The sequence below is a fragment of the Gracilinanus agilis genome, chromosome 1 (assembly GCF_016433145.1).
Source record: "Gracilinanus agilis isolate LMUSP501 chromosome 1, AgileGrace, whole genome shotgun sequence".
Taxonomy (NCBI): domain Eukaryota; kingdom Metazoa; phylum Chordata; class Mammalia; order Didelphimorphia; family Didelphidae; genus Gracilinanus; species Gracilinanus agilis.
Window position 1 is genome coordinate 164,939,244 of NC_058130.1, and position 21,891 is coordinate 164,961,134.

At 45.7% G+C, this 21,891-nt stretch overlaps 2 protein-coding genes across 2 annotated transcripts in view; both read right to left on the minus strand.

The window, feature by feature from the left end:
- Window positions 1-3,464: 3,464 nt before the first annotated feature.
- Window positions 3,465-12,599, minus strand: MYORG (myogenesis regulating glycosidase (putative)). Its single transcript, XM_044657247.1, has 2 exons — window positions 12,514-12,599; window positions 3,465-6,231 (listed from the first exon to the last, which is right to left on the minus strand). The coding sequence occupies exon 2, from the start codon at window positions 6,139-6,141 to the stop codon at window positions 3,997-3,999; it is 2,145 nt and encodes a 714-aa protein (XP_044513182.1). The 5' UTR covers window positions 6,142-6,231; window positions 12,514-12,599; the 3' UTR covers window positions 3,465-3,996.
- Window positions 12,600-15,964: 3,365 nt separating this feature from the next.
- C1H9orf24 (chromosome 1 C9orf24 homolog) overlaps window positions 15,965-21,891 on the minus strand; it is a 58,428-nt gene continuing 52,501 nt past the window's right edge. The window contains exons 3-8 of the mRNA XM_044657248.1: window positions 20,704-20,819; window positions 19,328-19,403; window positions 18,582-18,781; window positions 18,072-18,091; window positions 16,619-16,708; window positions 15,965-16,117 (exon numbers count right to left, since the gene is read on the minus strand). Of these exons, the coding sequence (XP_044513183.1) occupies window positions 16,012-16,117; window positions 16,619-16,708; window positions 18,072-18,091; window positions 18,582-18,781; window positions 19,328-19,403; window positions 20,704-20,819 (608 nt within the window). The 3' untranslated portion in view covers window positions 15,965-16,011. The remainder of the gene's footprint in view (window positions 16,118-16,618; window positions 16,709-18,071; window positions 18,092-18,581; window positions 18,782-19,327; window positions 19,404-20,703; window positions 20,820-21,891) is intronic.

Genomic DNA, 21,891 nt, shown 5'->3' on the forward strand with positions numbered 1-21,891 from the left:
GAATTATTGGGAGGATATTTGCAAATGGGATAATATTTGCAAAGCACTTAGCACAGTGCCTGGTATAAAGAAGATGTTACATAAATGTTTATTCCTTTCCCTCAAATCTAACCTTTTTGGAGCAGCATTTTTCCACCAACTGCTAGTAGTTTCTCTTCTGAGATTGCCTTCCATTAGTGGCTATTACTATGCCATGTATATATCTTAGATTTACCTAATTATTTTCATATTGTCTCCCTTACTAGAATATAAGCTCCTTAATTATTCAAAGTTATAAAAACAAGAGCCATTCTCCAAAGGATATGGGCAGACATTCGACAGAATAATAACAATGGCTAACAATTCTATACTGCCCATGTGCCAGATATCGTGCTAAATGCAATAAAAATACCACCTCATTTTATCCAAGCTATCAACAATCGTATGAAAAAATGCTCCAAATCATTAAGAATTGAGAGATGAAAATTAAAGTAACTCCACAGTTCCTCATCATCCCTACTGGATTAACAAAGATGATAAAAATGGAAAATGACAAATGTTGGAGGAGCTGCAGGGAAACAGAGACACTAATGTGTTATAAGTACAGCTATAAATTGGTCCAGGCATCCTGGAAAGCAATTTGGAATGATGCTCAAAAAGTCACTAAATTGTGCACACCCTTTGACCCAGTTATACCACTATTAGGCATCTATCCCAGAGAGATTAAAAACGAAAAAGAAAAGGACTCATATATACAAAAATAAACACAGCAGCTCTTTCCATAGTAGAAAAAAAATCTGAAAACTAAGGGGGTGCCCACCTATTGGGGAATGTCTAAATAAATTATGGCACATAGACAGAATAGGCTATTATTGTGCCACAAGAAATGAAGAAATGGACAGTTTCAAAGAAAAGTGGGAAGACTTGTATAAGACCTGCAAAGTGAAATGAGCAGAACTAGGGCAGTAATTTTTAAAATACCATTAAGAAAAAGAACTTTGAAAGACTTTAGTACTGATTGATGCAATTCCAGAGGACCAAAAGATGAAGCATGCTACCTACTTCGTGGCAGAAGATGGACTCAAGATGCAGAATGAGACATACATCTTTGGCCACAATCAATAAAAGAATTGGCTTTGCTTAACTATACATTACTTGTTATAAGGCTTTTTTTCCTCTTCTTGTTTTGATCACTGAGGATTGGGGGAAGTAGGAGAGAAAATAAATGCTTGTTAATTGAAAAAAGTGTACAAAATGAAGGAAAAGAAAGAATGTGAACTCAAAAGGATTATTTTTGCTTTCTTTTGCATCCTTAGTTCTTAGTCTGATATTTAGTAAAAGTTTAATAAACGCTTGTTAATTGGCTGATGAAGCCACTTATGGATACGTACACATATATGACTACACACATACCCAGACACATAGACAATCACTACATAGAAATAATCAAACACATACATCTGGCCACAGAAAGAGGTGAACAATCACAGAAGGAGACATCCATATGCAGATATCTAGCCCCATAGAATTCCATAATCTTCCACAGAGTGAAAGAAACAGGTGATTGGCACATACACAGAGATCTACGGTCAAGTGTGAACACATACATTCATTCACACAGGGGGATTCTGACGTTAAGGCATCCCTCATCCATCTGTGGATTTGAGTGGGGCAGTGCTGAACAGATAGATCTGGGGGGGAAGGAGTGGGGATCAGTGCAGCATTAGGACATATAGGACATAGGAAGATGGGACCACTCTGTCCCCTCTCTTTGCCAGCCCAGCTTCTAGGGTACAGTGGCAAGAACCTCCATTACTTCAAATGCTCTGGGCTCCTGATTGTCTGTGTCTAGCCACCCCTTCTTCCTAAACTGAGGTCAGGAAAGGAGAAAGAAAGGAGGAATAAGACTAGAGTTGGGCAAACTGCACATTTGGAGCTTAGTTTCCCACCCCCACCCCACCCCCCACCCCCAATCTCTAAGAGAAGGAATCTCAGTTTGTCTTTTCAGGCAATAGAACCCAGAAGACTGATCTGATAGTTTTAGAGATTTCCCCTTTGTTTAACCTTACTAAGGCTTAATTTTCAGAGGAGCATCAGTGAGAATCATGATCAAACTTAGGGGTCGGCTCTGATGGACCAGAGGTTCAAGGTCACAGTTAGGAGAGTATACCTGAGCCTAAGATTTATCAGGGTTGGGCATCATAACTCCATGTTCTGTCTTATGGAGGGAGAAGAGTATGAAGATGGACTCAAGGAGGAGAGCACAATACCTGTATCTCCTTGGGAGTCAGAAATAGTTTTACTCCCTACCCTAATTTCAATCTTCCCATCATACCTGTTCCCCGGGCTCCTCTATTTTTTTATTCTCTCAAACTACATGACTACTCAGGTTCTTTCCAGTTCTAATATTCTATGGTAGTTTATGGGGAGACGGACTTGTATCAAGGGGAGGAAGAGATGAGGAATACTGCCAGAATTGGAAGTAGGTGGTAGCTGGAGTCGGTTCATGGAAAAGGGAACAGAACACACTTCATAGACAATTTCCCCTCCTGAGTCTGCTCTGAGAAGGAAACTCCCAAATGAGAAACAAGGGGGAAGAAGTTAAGTAGAAGTTGGAGAGGGGAGGAGACATCCTGCCCTCTATCCAGGCAGATCTCATCTTTGTGCTTTTAATGATCAACCATGTGCAAAGAGGAGCTAAGTCAAGGGGTGAGGAGGGGATGACCACTGACCCCCTCAACCTCCTGCCATCTGATCTTTGACTTGAGGCCACAAGCAGGTGAGGTTCATGAAGAGTTTTAAGTCCTCCTAGAAAAGGAGTGGCCCAATAGAAAAAGGTGAAGGTGGGGAGATGGAGGGAGAAGTTTGAGGATAGACTAAAAGAATGGCAAGGATCACAAAACCCATATCCCCTTAGCAGTTAGAAATAGGGTTTTATTTCCAACCCTAACTTTAAGCTTCTGACCTTACCTGCTCTCCCTCCTCTAATTTCCTGATTAAAAAAAAGTCTCTCAAACTAGAAGGTCACTAAGGTTCCTAGCAGTTCTAATATCCTAACGGTAATTTGTGTAATATTCTCTGGTAGTTCCACGGCTTTATCTTGCCTCTCTACCCAAGGAAACTACAAATCTGAGAATGCAATGGGAGATAGGTTCTTAGGAGATGGAACACTGTAAACTGGGAGCAGGACTCGAGAATGGGCTATGAGAATGCAGGCTGTAGCTGTGGGAGGAGAGCTTCCTATGACTTTAAGTTGAGGGTCCCGGAGACTAGAGGGTGGAACTATGACCGATATTCTCCTTCCCTCACCCCTACCAGCCTTTGAGAAACAAAGGTAGATATGTGTGCTGTTAGTCTTTGTCCTTTGTTTTCAAAGAGGACCAGTGATATCACGGGGTGGTGTCTTGATTTCAAGTAACTTGGATTTAAGTGAAGCAGAGTTGCATGAAGTCATCAGCCTCTCTTCCAGTCATTGAAGTCCAGTGGCAAGATAAAAGTCAGAAAGACTGGCAATGGCCTGAGATGCAGCAGATGACCTTGGCATCTTTGATATTTGATCTCCTCTGTGTGTTAAAAGCTTTCTGACAAATTTTATTGGGAAGGGAAAGCAGCAATACTCAAAATGATTAGGATTGGGGAGTTGCCGAGAGGAAACTGGTGATGGATTAGTACCAAGGGCCCTAGTCCAAGTCTTTTGGGGAAGGAGTTGGATGGATGGAGAAAGTTAATGGCCCTAAGGGAGGTATAATTGAGGAAGAAGGATTTGAGTCCTGGGGCAAGATTAAAAGCTTGTGAGGAGAAGGTTGAAATCTTTCAGGGAAGAGATTCTCCAGGTCAGGATTAGATTTGAGAATGGGGTAAGGGACAGCCTTTGGGGAGAGGGGGTGTACAAATGTGTCTGGGGTTAGAGCCACAATGTCCCCAGGATGTGCTCTCCAGGACTCTAGGGTAGAGAAGGAGGAAATGAGATCTTGAGGTCAGGGTCTTTGAGTGAAGAGGTTTCCAGGATAAGCAGTATCAGGACACCCAGGTAAAATAGGCAACTTCGTCCAGATCTACAGGGTAGTCAGTGAGCAGGATGGGTGCCTTGATGAAGAGTTCTCCCTTATAGCTGCGCCACTTCCCTGCGGGCAGGTATACATCGCGCTCCTGCTTCCCTGGCTCCAGCACAGGTGCCACAAGCAGTGTGTCGCCAATGAGGAACTGAGAGTCCACTCGATGGGCTGCTTCATCTCCAGGTGCAATCCACCAGAGAGGTCGAACAATGGGATCGCCTGTGTCCGTCACCTCTCCAGCAAGCTCCAGGAGCAGGGGGGCCACCAGCTCTGCCCTCAGGGCTGCAAACTTCCGGGCGATCTCCACCACTTCCTGGTCATAAAGCCAGGGAGGGATAGAGAACTGCATGGCTGGCATGAAGGCTGCCACCTCCAGCCAACGCACATAGAGCTCACGCTCTGGTATTCCAGCGTCCCCACCACCCATGGCGGCCGTGTGCCCCGGGACGGCATTGCCACCTATCAGGTCAGGCAGGATAAAGGGGTAACCCAGCATGCTGATGGTGAGCACCGCTGGGATCAAGGAGCGCAGACCTAGCTCATGGCCCCACACCGAGTCACGGTCAATAAGACGGAAGAAACAAGAGATATTCTGCGACTGGTAGCCCACGCGTACTTCGGCCAGTGAGAAGAAAGGTAGAGCCATCTCCGTGTAGCGCCGGCTCCAGATGTTGGGGTCAGCCAGTGGACGGAAGGTGCTAAAATCCGGGGGCAGGTAGCTCACTTCCCCGGCATCAAACTTGAAGGAGGAGATCGAGTACTGGGTGCGAAGCCGCCGCAGGTGACCCTGGAACCACTCCCGGGCTGCTGGGTGGGTGAAATCCAAGACGGCACCGATGCCGTTCCACCAGCGCACCAGGGCTGGCAGCCGGCCCGTGGGCTCCCGGACAAAAAGCCCCCGCTCCACGCCTTCGCCAAAGCTGGAGGAGTTGTAGTTGATAAAGGGGTGCACCCAGAGGGTGACCCGAAAACCGGCCTCCTGCAGCTTCCTAAACATCTCTGTGGCATTCGGGAACTTGGCTTCATCGAAGGTGAAGTCTCCGTAGGCGGGCATGTACATGTCATCGATCTCCAAGTAGCTGCAGTTAAAGCGGTACTTACGGATCTTCTCGGCAAAGCGCAGCACCTTATCCTGGTCCACTGCTCTGCCGTAGAGGGCCCACGTGGACCAGATTGGGTCACGGAAGGCTTCTCGGGCTGGCACCTTGGATGGCTTATTGAAGTAGCGTCTCACCATGTACTTATGGATCGACGTCACGTCAGAACCCACGCAGACACGGTAACTGAGTTCAGGCAGGGGCCCTCGGCCCACCGGAGGCTTGTACGGAGTGTTGTGGTAGCGGGCTTGTAGCAGGAGCGAGCGGCCGGTGGCGTTCCAACCCAGGTGGAAGGGCACCGAGTCATTGACCTTGATGGCCACCGCTTTGGAGGACAGCCAGTATCGCTCAAGAATACCCCCAAAGGCGGCGCGGGAGGAGTACACGTCACTGGTGACAAAGGGCTGGGGTGCCTGGAGGCCAGCCAGTTGGATGGGCCAATGCTGGGTGCGCATCTCGGCACCACCATACCAGTGCACTTCGCCCAAGAACATGGTGTGCTCTACGGAAGGGACGGGAGTCAGCTCCTCCCAGCGCACACGATAGCACATGACAGTGTCCTTGGGGCGCACTGTCTGGATGAAGAAATTGAGGGGGCCTCCGGTGGAGCGAGAACAACTCAAAATGTCGCCCTCTCGTGCACAAGACTCCAAATCCAAGGACCCGGAGCTGAAGGCCAGACGGAAAACTTGCTCTCCTTGCTGGTTTCGAATGGAGAAGCCACTGGCTCGGAGTTCCAAGAGCTCAGCCCCAAGGCGTTCTGCCTTACGGAGAGATGTGCTATAATAGCACCAAGCAACCACAGCTGCTAAGACCAGTAGGAGCCCCAGCACTACAGATCCCAGCATAGGCTTTAGCTCCTTGGGTGGCTTAGCTTTGGCTGGGGAGAAGTTGTCAGGGATGAAGGTATACATGGTTGTGGCAGTTCTGGCAGCAACCTGAGAGTCCTTCTTAGTTCTCTTCCCCCTTCGATGGTAGGGCTGTCTCTCTTCTTGTGGATCCTGGGTCATAGCCCCTCAGGCTGCATGAGGAAGGGGAAGAATGTTATGTTCCCCATAGGGCTGCATAACCAGATCCATGGAGGCCGGAAGAACCAGTGTCTGAAAAAGAGGGGAAAGATATCGTGCTTAGTTCCTTATGCCACCTCTAAACTCCGGTGAGCCTTTCTTCCAAGCCTTGGGCCCATATCTTCCTCTCCTTGTTCTCTAGAAAATGTATATTTGGCAGCAAGACTTCCATGGAGTAGATATCACCAAGACTTTTTTTTAATAATACAGGGTATAAGATATGGGAGCAGGAAGGGGCTGAATAAACAATTTCCAGTACTCCAAAGGGGAGGATGCTAACAATTTGTATTTATAAAAGTGCTTTGAGGCTATTACAATGTAAGCTTCTTGAGGGATAAGACTCTCCCACATTGTATCCTCAGTGCTTTGAACCTAGCAGATGCTTAATAAAAGCTTTTTCATTCCTTTATTAAAAAGAGTTCCTTACAACAACCCTATAATACACATATCTCAACATCAGAGTCATACCTATCAATCTGGGTGCATAGCAAGCGGTAAGACAAAATTTAATTGCAGAAAGGAGACTGAGACATCAAGGTCCTTGTGTCTTTAGGACACAAAATTACATAGAAGGAAAGACCTCAGGTCACTGCTCAGAAGGGCACTACCAGGGGAAGTAGCCAGGTGGGCCAAAGAAGCAGTCACCTGGGTTGTAGAACCATCTGGTAGTTTTCTATTTTCAACTAAAGATTTTCAAAAACTAGACACTGCTCAGCTGAACTTACTTGTTAAAGATGTACAAGAACTGTCAAAGCCCTCCAAATTATAGTGCCCTAGGGAAAAGTTCTGGTTGTTCTATTCCATACTCCAAAGACCTGTAATTTTGTTGGCCTGTGTTCTCTGCCCACCTTTCCAAAATCTCTCCCATCTTTCCCTTCTCTTCCATTCTAATTGCAACCACCACAATTCAGGTATTTTGCTTTTTTTGCCTGGATGACAAAACAAGCTTTATCTCCCTTTGATTCATTCCAAATACAGTGGACAAAATGATTTTCTTTTCCTTTCTTCTTTTTTTTTTAAAATCAAATTGACTTTCTTAATACAAATGTTCAAATTCTCCAATGGTTAAAGTCCCACTCCTCAACCTGGAATTCAGAGGGGTCCCAAACCTAGCAATCACCTCTGCCCAGCCTTATTTCTCAGTGTTTCCCTTCTATGAATTCTCTATTAGTCTTTTCCCTCATCCAACCAGGTCACAATAATTTTCTAATATGTTCTCCTTGTTCTCTTTGCCCACTCAGGCTCTTACCTCCTTTTACCACCTACCTAAAGAACCACTTCCTCCAGCTAGCCTTCCCTATTCTAGCCCACAATGGCCTACCTCTCCCTTCTGACTTTGTCTGTACCATTAATTTGGCACTTATCACATAGTACCACCTTGCATTATTTGGTAGCTTTTCACCCTTAAGTCTTATTTTCCTAAATCGATTATAAGCATTTTAATCAACTATTCATCCCTATGTCCCCCCCACAGGTCCTGGCATATAACAAGTTCCCAGTAAATGTATATTTATAGTTTTGCTGGAGAAGAGGTAAATGCTTTGGCTAGGGAATGATATTCTATTGCCATGGTGAGAATGAAGTAGAGGGAGGAATAAAGGGGATATATTATGAAAGGTAGGCATGTAGAAAAAGATAAGTTTCTTTAAATAGGAAGCTATGAGATGATTTTTTTCCCTCCTGGAGGGCAAAAACCCCAAAGGAGATTTTTCTCAGTTCAGTCTCCATCTCTGGTATGATCACACCAGATCTCCCTCTTTCTCTTACTCCCATTTTGACTAAATTTTTCTTTAAAAGTTGATTTGAAAGGAAATTTTATACAACTTGTCCAGGGACGAAAAAATGGCCAGATATGGCCATAGTACTTTGAAAACCTTACATTGCTGTATAAATACATCATCATCATCATCATCATCATCAACATCATCATCATCATTAAGGCTGTCCTCTCTCTTGGCTCTGCCCATCCTATCCCCCACACCAAGACTCAGACACACAGAATCACAGAATTCTAGGGCTGGCAAAAGATCTTTGCCACAGCCAGTTACACTCACAAGCAAGAACAAACACATAGAGAGAGCCATAGACAAACAATAAGTTTCTCTGGGTCTGTCTCCCCATTTCTAAACTTCTAAAGCAGGGGCAAAAAGTGTAGAGGAAGGAGATACGACGGCCAGGCTGTATTTACTCTTTTCAAGCCTTAGAAAAACAAATCTGGGTAGTAGTGCCCATTGCAAAACAGTACTTTGAACTCGGCTGTCCAAGCTTTTGCCTCTTTTGTTTCCAGCTCACGACAAAGATGATAAAAGCAAAGTCCAAAGTAAATTGGCTTGCCCAAGGTTGCACAATTCATTGACTCTAAAACTTTACTAAGCTAAGGTTTGAACTCATGTCCTCCCTACTCACTCCACTCACTTCACATTTTGACCTTTTTTATTCCAGGTCTAAATCTTATCTCCTAGCCCATGTTGGTCTGGAAGAATTTCCTGTCCCTCTGTTCATCTTGCTTTGCTCTGAGGTAAGATAGATATCTGTGTACAGAATGAGATCTCTCCTCAGATCTTGGGCTCCTGGGCACCACTCCTCCCCATGAAATCTCCTTCTGGTTGTGTGTGTGTGTGTATGTACACGTGCCTGCGTGTGTGCGTGTTTTGTAAGGGGAGCATTATACAATTTAAAAAGTTAAAAAGCCATCTTTCCTTTACCAATATGGAGATTTAGCAGAGTAATTTAAACCTTTATGAGAAAACCAGAAATATTTCACTTGCTGGTTTTGCAGGCTTCGGGCAACCTCTGTAATGCAAGCCACAGCACTCTGACCTCTTCTGGTGGACTCTAGCTCAAGGACCCATCCTTGTTTAACCCTACCAACTTTCCAAGCCAACAGCAGGATTCTGGTCACCCTTCCCATCTTTCCACCCCTCCAATTTAGAGTGTATAGAGTCTTATACTAAGCATATTGTGAAGTGGGGAAAGGAAGGAAACAGGAGAGAGGATATGTCTGTTCTCAGGGATGTTCTGAGCTAGATTCTGAAACTTTTTAGTCTCAGCATCCAATTACACTCAATAATTATTGATTACCCCCAAAGAGCTTTTGTTTATGTGGGTTATATTTATTGATATTTACCATATTAGAAATCAAGACATTTTAGTATTATTTTGAAAATAGTATAGGTCATAGCCTTGTATCAGTCCATATTTTGAGAACTGAAGTTCTAAGCTGACAAGAGACACCTCTAGCCCACGCTGATTTCTCCCTTATCTAACTTTCTCCAGCATTTAATAGTCTAAGGCTTAGACTCTAAGCTATTTTTAGTCTATTTTATTTAATAGTTTTATTTTAGTCTATTTTAATGGTTTATTTAATATTTTATTTAATAGTCTAAACTCCAAAATCAGAGAATCTCAAAAGTTGGAAGGGAATTTAGAAGTTAGCTGGCCCTCCCCAGCCTCATTTGCAGAGGTGAGGGGCCCAAAGGGGTGGCACATTGCATATGACATGAGTTTTTTTTATTAACTGCTTTTACTGATTTCTTTCTTCTTCTCTTGAAACATTCTTTGTTACAAGGGATGGGTGCCTGAAATGGGGAGGGTTACAAGGGGGAAATCTGGGTGCTATAAAGATAAAATACAGATTCAAGTCTCCTTTTTTTTAAGAAAGTCATCTGGTCCAGTCCATGCCTGAACAAAGACTCCCTCAAAATATCTTTGACAAGCTTCCGAACCGAAAGCCTCCTTTTATGGGGAAAGCCGTATCTTTTAATTTCTTAATGAAGAAATGAATTTTAAAATTCAGATCAGTTGGTGTCCAAAACAGGAAAAAATCTAGTTTATTCCCCACTCTCTGCCTCCAGCACCAAAACATAGCTGCCTTTGGAAAGGTAATATTGAAATGTTGAAAAAAATCAAAGAAGAGTTTATCAAAATATTTATAGCACCAAACTCCTTTTTCCAATTCAATTTAATATTAACTCACTCTGTCTACAGCATATTATTTTGTTTTTGGATAACTCTAATTATTAGGAAGTTTTTCTTTATGCTGGACAGAAATCAACTGAGACTTTGATCACATCTTTTTTTGTCTTGTCTCTTCAGGCAGATTGAACTCCCTAAAAGGGCAGTCTTTTCTGTTTTATCCACATATGGACTGGCATGGAGTTCAGTTGCATTACAGGCAAGTAGATTCAGTAGATTTGAATGAATGGGAGATCTCATTATGCCTCCGGAGGGCAAAACCAGGGCCAGTGGATGAAATTACAGAGAGGTTGATTTCTGCCCATTACAATGAAAAACTTATGATTAAAGCTGTCCCAAAACATCAGTTAAGTAGGGAGCTCCCACCACTGTAAGTATTCAAAATGTACTGGATGTAGACCTAGATGAGTCCTCTTAAGTTTCTTTAAGGTAAATAATAATCCCAATAATTAGTTATCCCAGAACAAAATAACATGCTGTGAGTATAGTAAGTTCATATTGAATTGAATTGGAAAAAAGAATTTGGTGCTGATAAATATTTTGATAAATTCTTCTAGGACTTTTTTGATGTTCCAATATAACCTTTCTACCCTGAGATTTCTACCCTGAGATGGGCAGATAAGGCCCATACCCTAGGGGAGATGAGGATAAGAAAAAGGCTCACCAATGAGCACAGACAAGAGGATACAAATAAAGACATGGACAAATACTTTATGGTATTTACGTCAAGAATCAAATTTATTGGAGTAGAGGGTTGTCATTGTAATTTCCCATGTCAGATGGATGGAAAAACTATTTAGATCAGTCATACTCAAAGCTTCCACCAGTCTAGGCAGCTGCTGAAAAAGAGTGGCTTAAAATCCAAGTGGGTTCTATTCTAGGGGGGGAGTGATTCCTGGAGGGGTCTTGGCAGCTGTTCTGCCTAGGGAGGGGGGTGTCTTTCAGTGGTTACTGATAACCCCTTGGTAGACTCACCAGAGCACCACCCTGTAATCAGAATGGTCTTCCCTGCTGTCTGGTTGTGGGAGAAGGATACTTATTTATCCTGGGAAGGGATACTAGGGTCTGCCAGGCATTTGTCCTGGATTCTGTTCTGTATTCAGTCACTTAGAAGTTTGAGGGGCAGAGCCAACCTCCTTCCCACAAGCCTTGGTGTCTTGCCCTTATGGCTCTGAGGTTTGTCCCCCCCTTTCCTGCCCTCTGCTATTTACCAGACTCTCACTCAAAAGCAACTTGATCCCTAGCCCAGGCCTCAGTGCCATGCAGGATAGTGCCAAATGGAGCTTGGATCAGATGGCAGAGAACTGGCCTGGACTCAGGATCCCAGCCTCTGCCTCTGAGCTCCTCTTTGCCCCTTCCTGAACCCCCCAAGGGCCTTCCTACAGCAGCTCCTCACCCAGATTCTCAGTTCACCCAGCCTCCAATCCCCATCCAAAGAGCAGCTCTATTTTCCAGAGGAGAGCCCAAAGAGGACTTGGAGCTCTGAAGTCACAGTGGAAGCCACAGACTGAGTTGGGAGTAGATTTGGAGGTGGAAAGAACTGTAGAAATCATCTAGAGAAGCCCTCTGCTTTTACAGATAAGGAAATTTAAGGTCGTGTCTGTGGTCACCCAGCTGGGAAGCTAGGACCAAACCAAGATCTCCTGACTGAGCAGTGTTTTTTCCATTACACAGGTGTCCCATTTCTCTGCCCGGGGCTCCTCCCCTTCTTCCCAAAGCAAAAGCAAGGGGATAGACTGGGCTTCCCAGAGATCCTAGGTTCAGCTCTTCCAGTTGTTTCAGATGGATTGGGAGGGAGCTGGTTGAAAGACTCCCTTATCCCCCAAACCCAGCCCGCAGCCAAGCCTATCTGACTTACCCTAAAGCGGGGGGCTTGTAGCTTCAGGAGTCAACCCCGCTCTTCGCTGTTCCCAAGTGTCCAAGGCCTTTGCTCCCAGGGCCCACCTACCCGAATTTGGGGAAAGTTGTCCTTTACTCTCAGAATTCTTAAACTTTTAAAGTGGTCCCATCCCCTCAGTCATTTAGCTAGAGCCTAGGGTGCGATCTGGGTTGTAGAGATTGGGGGTGTGGGAATCCCGTTAAAGTGAGAAGCAACAGGCGAGGACACAACTAAGCTCCGAAGCCCTAGGGATCCTTCCCTTCCCTTCCATCGTAGCGTCCCACCCCTCGAACCCCACCCAGCGCAACTCTGCACTCTCCCACTCTTCTTCCTTCCTCAGGAGCACCCCTATCCCGATTCCAGCCGCTGTTCTCCCTTCCCCAAGAACGGGTCCCGAACCTCAGCGCCTTCCCTCCCCCATATATACCCCCGCCCTGAATTGGGGCAGAGAGAGCACTTACGATTCAAGCTACGTCCCCTCAGCCAGGAGGCTCTCGGACCTCGGCCAAGGAGGCCGAGTGGGGATGAGCAAAGAGTGCTCCCAGGCAGCAGTTCTGGCCGCTGTCGGAGTGTCAGCTCAGAACTTGTTTACCGCTCCTCTGACGCCTACAGTCCGCCTCCGGGGCGCACGGAGGGTCCCAGGGAGTCCTCCCGAGCAGCGGAGCGCGCGCCGGGAGGGAATCCCTGCCCACACCCACTCGGGAGACCCGCCCCCATCCTGCTCCTCCCCCAGCCTCCGCCCCATCGTCCCCATCGCCCCCACCCCAGTTCCCACCGTCCGGCCCCAGGGAGGAATCCCCAATTTCCAAGGAGTTTCGGTGCCCCACCTGGACAGCGCTCCTCCCCTTCTCTGAAGAGCACCCAAACCGGAGAATTCTTCCCTTTCTTATCCTCCCAATCCTCCCTTCACAGGAGGCCCCGCCATCCGGAGAATCCCGCCTCTTCTCACTCCCTAAGACCGCCCCTTCTCCGGCCTTCTCCTCCGAACTCCGCCCATTCTGGGCCCCAAACTCTGCAGAATTTCACCCTTTCTCACCCCTCACGCCCCAGTCCAGGAGAACTCCCTCTCGTCTATCCCCTGCAGACCTCTGCCGCACTTGAACTTAGCCTCCCCTTGGAAAACGCTACCCTTCTCGTGGCCGGCTCTTCTTCCCATCCAGGGTATCGCTGCTGTTCGCTGGGCAGAAGGCTGGAAGGGACAGCTTGTTTTCTCTCCTTCCTTCTTACTGGAAAATGTACTGTTAACCTTTTGTGTCCTGGACCCCATGGCAGTCCGGTGAAGGCCAGAGATACTCCCCCCTTCCATTTAATAGTTTTAAATCCGCACAATACATAAGATGACAAAGGGAACCAATTATTGAATTCGAAAATGAATGGAAATTCATATTGTGCGTGTAAAGATATACACATATACCATTCTCTCTATATATAAATACCACATATACACACACTAAATGTGAATTTCGATTCAATTTTGAATTCAATAATTGGTATATAGATATGTAAAAAGCAGGTTAATGTGTCCCAGATCAAGAACCCTTGTTTTAGAGACTCATTGCTGGAGGGGAAGAGAGAAAGATGGAGCCCTATCATTTTTTGTTGTGGGGATTGGATGAGAAGAGACCTTGAGGGTGGGGTAGGGGCTTTGCTTTCCTGCCTCCCACCTGATGGTACAAAACCAGGCATTCTACTGCTAGGGGCTGAGTTTAGGAGTGTCTAGATATGGGGGCAGGATGACTTCTACACCCCTCCTGCCAACCCAAGGTGATCAACCAACTTGTTGAATCAGCAAAACTGAATCAAACCCTTTTCCCTAAAGAGGCAGACCTTCTCCCCAAAAGGTACATGGAGTCATCCCTTTTCACTTTCATTCCTTGGGCCTCTGACTCCATTTCTCAATTACTCTAAGGTTGTCTGTGTCTTCTGAATCTCAATGAAGGTTTGAAGACCTTCTAGCTCTGCCACTAAATGGCTATGACCTTGGATAAATCACTCTTACCAGGAGGACCTGGACCAAAGGATCATTTAAGCCCTTTCCAAATCTGACATTCTATGGTGCTATGTTTAGAATCTCTTTCCCCAACCTATGACCAACGTAGGCCCCCCTTTCTCTTTCACCAACCTCAGGATTATTTATAGTATTGCTTATGTTCTGGCTTGGAGACCATGTGAGTCACTGGCTATTTTAAGAAGAGATAGTCTGAGCTGGGATAGATGGGAGTGTCCCCCAGCCATTCCTTTCCCACTCTCCTCTAACCATAGGACTCTGAACACCAGGTAGGGCAAGACATCAAAATAAGTCCGCACCATTTGCTAATGTCTTTAATTTTGTTTTTCAGTCATGTATGATGCCTTGTGACCCCATTTGGAGTTTTCTTGGTAGACATACTAGTACCATTTCCTTCCCAGCTCATTTTACAGATGAGGAAACTGAGGCAAACAGTGTTTAGTGACTTTATCAGGGTCACCCAGGTAGTGAGTATTTTGAGGGTCAGATTAGAACTCAGGTTTTCCTGACTCCAGGTCCAGCAACTCTAACCACTGTACCACCTAGCTGCCTGTGTCTTTAACAGAGAAACTAAAAACAGACACAGAATGAATTGGAGTCTCTGTCACAATTTTCTCAAAAACTTCCTTTGGGGGAAGGATAGGTACCTTTTGATAGGCTAGACTACAAAATTTGCATTAAGGGAAGATTTCCTGCCCATTGTGCCTATTCTGAACCCTTTCGTTACCTCATGTCATAGACCCTTGGTGGGAAGTGGGGCGGGGTTGTGGAAGAAACATCTTTGAAGAACAGTGTGCGGAGGATGCTAGATTATGGTCATGATGGGGGCTAGAAAGTACTGGATTGAGAGGATGCTGAATTAGGGGTGGGGCCATTGGAAAAAGACTAGGGAGGAAAGATGGAGAGATTTGGGGGAGATAGATCTTGGATTGGGAGAAGCCAAACCTTGAGGTAGGAGGAGGGATAGAACCTTATCTGCATGGAACATATATGTAGTGGAAAACATGCTTTAATGGAAAGAGAACTAGATTTGGAATCAGAGGACGTAGAGTTTGAATTTTACCTCAAACACTGAAGATCGGTGAGACTTTTGGACAAGTCACTTTATTCCTCCAGTGTAAAATGAGGGTGTTAAGTCTAGAAAGTCTCTTAAATCCCTTTCTATGATCCCAGGGTGCTTTGCTCATAGAAAACTATCAGATATTTATTGATTGGGAAGAACAGGTTGACAGTGGACTAAAAGGCAGCCTTCGGTACCCCTGGAAAGTACCTTAATTATTGTTGTACCCCATTCCCAGCCTCTACAGGGCAGGGTCCAGAGCCCACTCTCTTCCCCTCACATGGCTTTGTCCTGGAAGGAGTCTAGTCTTGGTCCATTGCATGACCTTCCAGGTCTGCCATGATGAGAGGGGGTGAAGAAAGGAGAGTGGGATCCTTTGGTTGGGCAGTTGTGTGAAGAGAAATTTGTAGGGGAAGATTAGGGTTATGAGAAGACTTTGAGGAGAAGGATAGCAGCCAAGAAAGATAGAAGCAAAAGTCAATCAGTCCCCCAAAACCAGATGAGGGAAAAAGCAGAGACTATTCATTGTTTGGGTTTTTATATCTTCGTATCTCCAGGGTCTAGCGTAGCTCTTGGTGCATAGTAGATGCTTATTAAATGTTTTTGTTGAGTTGAATTGGGCTGGGCACAAAGTTGGGCTGAATAAGCCAGCATTAGATGCTTTCTCCCTCTTTTGGCCCCAATTTGGGGGACTAACAGATTCCCTCCTACCCCAAGTATCTGTTGGGATGGTGACTCTGTTCAGTCTTTCTTGGGGGAATGAAAGATCTAGGGCAGGGAAGAGTCTAAGGGGCTACAAAAAAAAAAAACAAAGAGAAGGCAGATCTTGGCAGGAAGGGTGGAACTCGGTTTAATAAGCCACCCAGCTCTCAGCCCTGCCATGGCTTAGCTCTACCAGCAGCGGTAGATAGGGTAGGTCTCCGACACAAACTCAGGGTGAATGATGAAGTTATTTCTCTGGGGTCCTCCGATCAATTTGAAATGACTGCTATCCCACCTGTAGAAGTAGAAGGAAATTGGAGCAACTCAGTCCATCCAAAGAGATGAATCTGAGTTTTACCCAAGTAACCTTTAGAACCCTTTTTACCCCCCCTCCCCCCAGGTATTTATGGTTGGAAGGGCCAGGGCCTTCCAGGCTCCATTCACAGGCTCACTGTGACTTATATACCATTCTGAGGCCCAGATATTGGGAGGGAGAGTCACAAAACACACAATGACAGATGGAGGTGGAATCTTCAGCTTCTATATCCAGTATCCCCAGGCCCAATGATGATCCAGCTCTGAAGTCCTAACGCTATGCCCCCAGGACCCCATTTCTCTGGAAACTCAGCCCAAAGACCAAGAATCATGACCAACACTTCAGAGGTCAATGGTGTCCCATCCCAGTATTAGATATAAAATGTTCTCAACCAAGAAAAGCACAAAGCTCAGAGAGATATATCCAAAGAAAGGAAGGGGGAGGGAAGCCCCACCCACCCAAGGAGTCAGGCATACTCACCTAAGGTTTGTATAAGGATAATGTGATGGCGGGAGGTGGGGTGATACAGCATAAGTCATGCCTGGCCTGGGGCTGTAAAGGGGGACATTCCTGGAAATAAAAGGGGATAAGGATTAGGCAGCTAGAACACCAATCTCCCAAGGAAGTGAATACTTATTCTTGATACCTGTTTGCTTTTTGCACCTGTCTTACTCTTCAAATCCTACCCATCCTTTGATGCCCAGCTCAAGCTCTACTTCCTTCTTCAGGAAGCCTCCCCTGGCTGCTCCAGTCTTCTCTCTATGAACACCTAGGGCACTTATCTTCCATACCTGTCCTCTGGACACATCACAAATGGCCTTATATCATGCTGCATCCTGTAAAGTTTGTCCCTCTGGCCAGACACAACTCCTCAAAAACAAAGCTTATGTCTTTTCCTTCTTTGTCTCCCTTAGAGCACATGTCTAGACAGGGAGCAGCAGAAATGGAAACTTAATGTGAATCAAATGCCCCAGAGAACAAATGCTTCTCCGTGATGTTCTCCGTCCTGGACCTGGGCCTTTTTACTGCAGGGCTATCATATTTCCTTGGGCTCTTGGAATTAACTTAGAAATGTATGTCTGGAAAGACCCTCAGAAATAATTTAGTCCAAATTCCATTTTTGACAAGTGAGAAAACAGAGACTCAGAAAGGGAGAGTGGTGGCCTGAGGTCCCATAACTAGTGGGTGGCCTAGCTATGAGGCTGCCCTTTTGGTGAGACCACCTTCCATTGGTCTTAGGCCCCTGGGGCCTAAACACCTGGGAGTATCAGGATTTTAACCCCTTTGGGTTGAAGTTCAGGATGCTGCTGCTTTGGGGCTGAAGGTGTGCAGTGGATGGGAACTCTTGTGCCTCATATCTAGAGAGCTGTTAAGCCTTCAAAATACCTTCAGCTGTCGACCTTTTTTAGTCAGAAGATATAGACTATTACTGACACTGTGAATTTGGACAAATTACTTCCCCTCTCTGAACCTGTTTATTTGTAAAATTAGATAAAAATCCCTGCCCTGCCCATCTTTCAGGGTTACTCTAAGGATGAAATGAGAGAATATACGTGAAAGTAAGTGCTTTGTAAACTATAAGGTGAAAAATAGATGTGGGGGATTAATTATAACCCTTGTTGTTTCTTCCCTATACCTATCGCTGGAGACTGGGAGGGTTGGGGCTATCCTTTCCATTTCAGGGACCTTCATAGGATGATCAAAGGATTTAGACCTGGAAGGGAGCTTAAAAATCAATGAATCTTGCTGCCTCGTTTTACAGATGAAGGAAGTAGGTGAAGTCCAGAGAAATTAGATGACTTACTCAATATCACTCAGATAAGAAAAAGCAGAATGGGGATTAAGACTGATATCACCCCACATTCTGTCCAATACATCATGCTTCCAAGGGTCACACAGCAAGTCAGTGGCACAAGTGGGACTAGCACCCAGCTTTAGGGTATCCTGAGTCCTCTGGTTCCCCAGGATGGGGAATTCATGAAAACCTAAGACTGAAGAGGTTTGTTCCAGGGTCCTTACAGGCCAAGGTACGTCTATTTGTTAAAGTGTGTGTGTGGGGAGTTGTTAGGGAAGGAGGAAGACAGCCAGGCTGGGGTTCTTTCTGGTTGTATCCTCTCCTTTCAGTATCTTCAAGGGGGGTGGGAGGGAAGAACTGAGAGGCCCTAGAATTAGGGCAGGCAAAGCTGGGCCTCCCAGGGGAAACAAGAGTGATCTGGGCTAACTTTGAGCAGAAGAGGGCCATATTTGGGAGTTGGGGAAAATCTGAGTTCATCTTTTCTTCTCTTCTGCCTTCAAGTAAGCCCATCTCATGGATCCCTGTTACTTCTATGCAATGTTATATTTGTTTGCCACCCCCACTTTCCTCCATTTGAGGCCACCCTAAATGTTCTCCCCAAGTGAGAGTCACTGGAGAGTAGGGCCAGAGGATCCCTACAAATCTTACAGTCGTTTGGGTCAGATGGCGCTCGTTGCTGGGCGCCCCTGTGGCATAGTAGTCCATGCCTCGAAGACAGTAATGTCGGCCTGTGCAGGGACTGTCATATCCCTGGAACGGCAAACGGCCAGGTACTGTGTACCTTGGCTGGATGGATGGCAGCTGGTTCCTGGACAGTGAGTTCAGCATGTTGACCACCACCTCTCGCTCTGCCAGGGTACAGAGAGCCACACACAAGAGAGAAATAGAAGAGAGAGCAGAGACACAGAGAGATGGAAGGAGAGAAAAGACACAACAGAATGGAAGGAGAGTCCAGAGGTACAGAGATGGAAGGAGAGACCAAAGACACAGAGAGATGGAAGGAGAGACCAAAGACACAGAGAGATGGAAGGAGAGACCAGGGACTCAGAAGACACAGAACCAGGGAGAATATAGACACAGAAAGAGATGGACAGAAACAGATATTGGATCATGGAGATATGGAAAGAGATGCACATAGAGCACGACTCGGAGAAATGGGAACAATAGGAGCCCAGAGATAAGGGCAGGGACAAGAAAGGAAGAGGGGAACCGAGACAGGGAGACAGCATTAAGAGTTGAGAACAGAAATATAAATACAGGTTTAAAAAAAAAAAGCAACAGACAGATAGACAAACAGAAGAGAAGGAAGTAGGGAGTTACATAATTTCTTCACACTCCCCAAATCCAACCCTCAACCCATGCATGCCTTTAGATGCATATTTATGGCCAATTACCATAGTTGTTGAATCGATCAGGCTTGGGGGGATAGTCCAAAGGCATTCCTCGCATCATTGTTTCCATCCCAGCCTCCTAAGGGAAGGAAGAGCTGTCTCAGACTCCACCGGGAAGAAAATTCAAAGGCCAGGACCCAAAGTGGTCCCTACTTCCTTCTTCTAATAGCCCAGGCAGTCCCTCTTACCATCCTGTCCTTCCCCCAGCTCCCAATCTTCTCTGGGGCCTATCACTTTACTTTGTATGTGTGTTCTGAGTTAGTTCCCTAGCAACATCTTACATCTTCTCTCTCCTCATATCTCTCTCCTTCCCTCCTCATCTTTCTCCATTCATTCTCTGTGTCCCCTCCATCCTAGGGTAACTATATCCTGGCCTATTTCCTGCCCTAACTCTTTTCAGTTGTGCCTAAGTCTCTCATAGAACAAACTTGAGAGTGGGATACTTCCTCCCCACCACCTTTCCTCCCTTACTTTCCCTGAGAATAAAATTGACTTTCTCCATTAGATTTCATCACCTTCATTCTCAATGGGGGATGGACATCTTGGCATACACATCTGCATTTTACTTTTTTATTCATTTGGATTTTTCAGGTTGGAGCAAAACTATCTGTCACACATTCAAATTTGAGAATGGCCACTCCTCTTGGCTGCCACTGGCCTTAAGCTCCTCACAGCCATTGACATCACAGCAGGCCAGTTCCTATCCTGCTTACATCACAAAGGGCCCAGGGAGAGAGGGATCTCTGGGTTTCAGGGTAGACAGGAGGGGCTCAGGGCCCCAGGAAATAGGCAGGGGACTGACTGGGTTTGCTGCCCAGGGTTCATTTCTCTGCCTCCAGGCACCATACTCTTTCTCCATCCAGATGACTCTCAACACTACTATTCCCAAATTGGATCCCTCAGGAAAAAACACTAAAAATGTATGAGGTACTTTTCAGAGTTGGGTAGATGGCTTTAGGGGAACTCTTCTGTGCCCCTCCTCTTTAGAATACCCATGCCAGCCATAGCCCCGTGCCATGGTCTGACACTAGAACTCAGGCATCCTACAATCAATCACTAGTTTCATATTCTATAATAGGTACAACACTACAGCCACAAGAAAAATGAAAGTTTCTGACCTCACGGGGTTTACCATACATTCTCGAGCTCAGCAACAAACTCACTTTTAACCTAGTCACTTAGCAACAACTCCACACTAGGCACTCATTTCTTCTCCCCTTTTTCCACTCCACCCCCATCATTTGAACATCCAAATCCCAGAGTGGAAGGTAGATCTGAGTGGGGAAGGGAAGGGAAACATTACCTGCACAAATCCTTTAACCCCCCCCCTCTTTCCCCCCCCCCCATACTTGCCCATGCTGGACCAGTTGAAGGGATACCTTTGGTAGTCTTGGGAGGTAGGTAGTATATTTGTTCCAACCCGTACTGTTGTACGGTGCCGTCCTCCATGCTCCGTACCTGTCTCCACTAATAAAGGCTGGGTTGTATCTCTCTGCTAGACCATGATGAGTAAGGGTGAGGAGAGATAGAAAGCATGTCATTCCCCCCTGCCCCACCATTAGTCAGGGCTCCAAGCCTCAAGAATAGGCCTCCCTTCTGTGTCTTCTTCTGGTTGTGGATCAACCATAAATAAAAACACCCTTTCAGGGCAGATATCCTCATGGAACAGAAGCTCATTCCAGTTGTGAGGAGGAATCAGGACAAGATTCCATTCCAGGAGTGTCACAAGGCTCGAGAGAGACAGAGTTTAGCTGTATTCAGCTCAGAAGACATATTATCTTCGGGAGTCTTTTGGACCTGGAAACACTCTGTCTGGTCCCAAGACCAAGCCTGTTCCAACTCCTGCTCTCCCCCAGTTCCCACAGGTGGTTAGATTCTCTGGCTAGACTCCAGTCATTTTACTTTTCCTCCCAATGAAAACACCCCAAGTTCCCCAAGCTAAAAAAAATCTCAAAACCATTTTTGTTTTCTACTTTGTGCATCCCATGTCATCCCACAACCCATATCCCATATTCCATCACCCATATCATCCCATATTCTATCCCATCCCATCCTGTCAGTCACTTAGTTGTATGGATTCTTCCTTTTAAAAGTCTCTGGAATCTATTCCCTCCCTTTTCTCTTTTGTTCTTCCTGAGATTATTACAAGAGCCTCCTGAAGGATTTCCCTGCTTCATATTCTCTTTCCCCTCCATGCAGCTCCCAAGTAATCTTCCAAAAGCACCTTATTCTGATTACTTCACTGCTTGCCTAAAATGATTTCCTATTATACATAGGATAAATTAAAACTCTTCATTCTGAAACTGAGCCCCCTACCCACCAAATATGACCCCACTTTAAATAGCAACAGTGAATATGAAAGCCATTCACAAAGGAAGAGTTAACAGCAGGACTTGGAAATTTTGCATGTGGGAGAGGGGAGTTGGTGGTAAGAGAGAGGGAGATGTGAACCTAGATGAATGAGCAAATTCTGGTGTCCTTAATAAAAACAAGGCAGCCAAAAAGGGAAAAGATCATGGATTGTTTTAGGTGTATTGAACTGGGAGACCTGGGAGACACACCCAGGA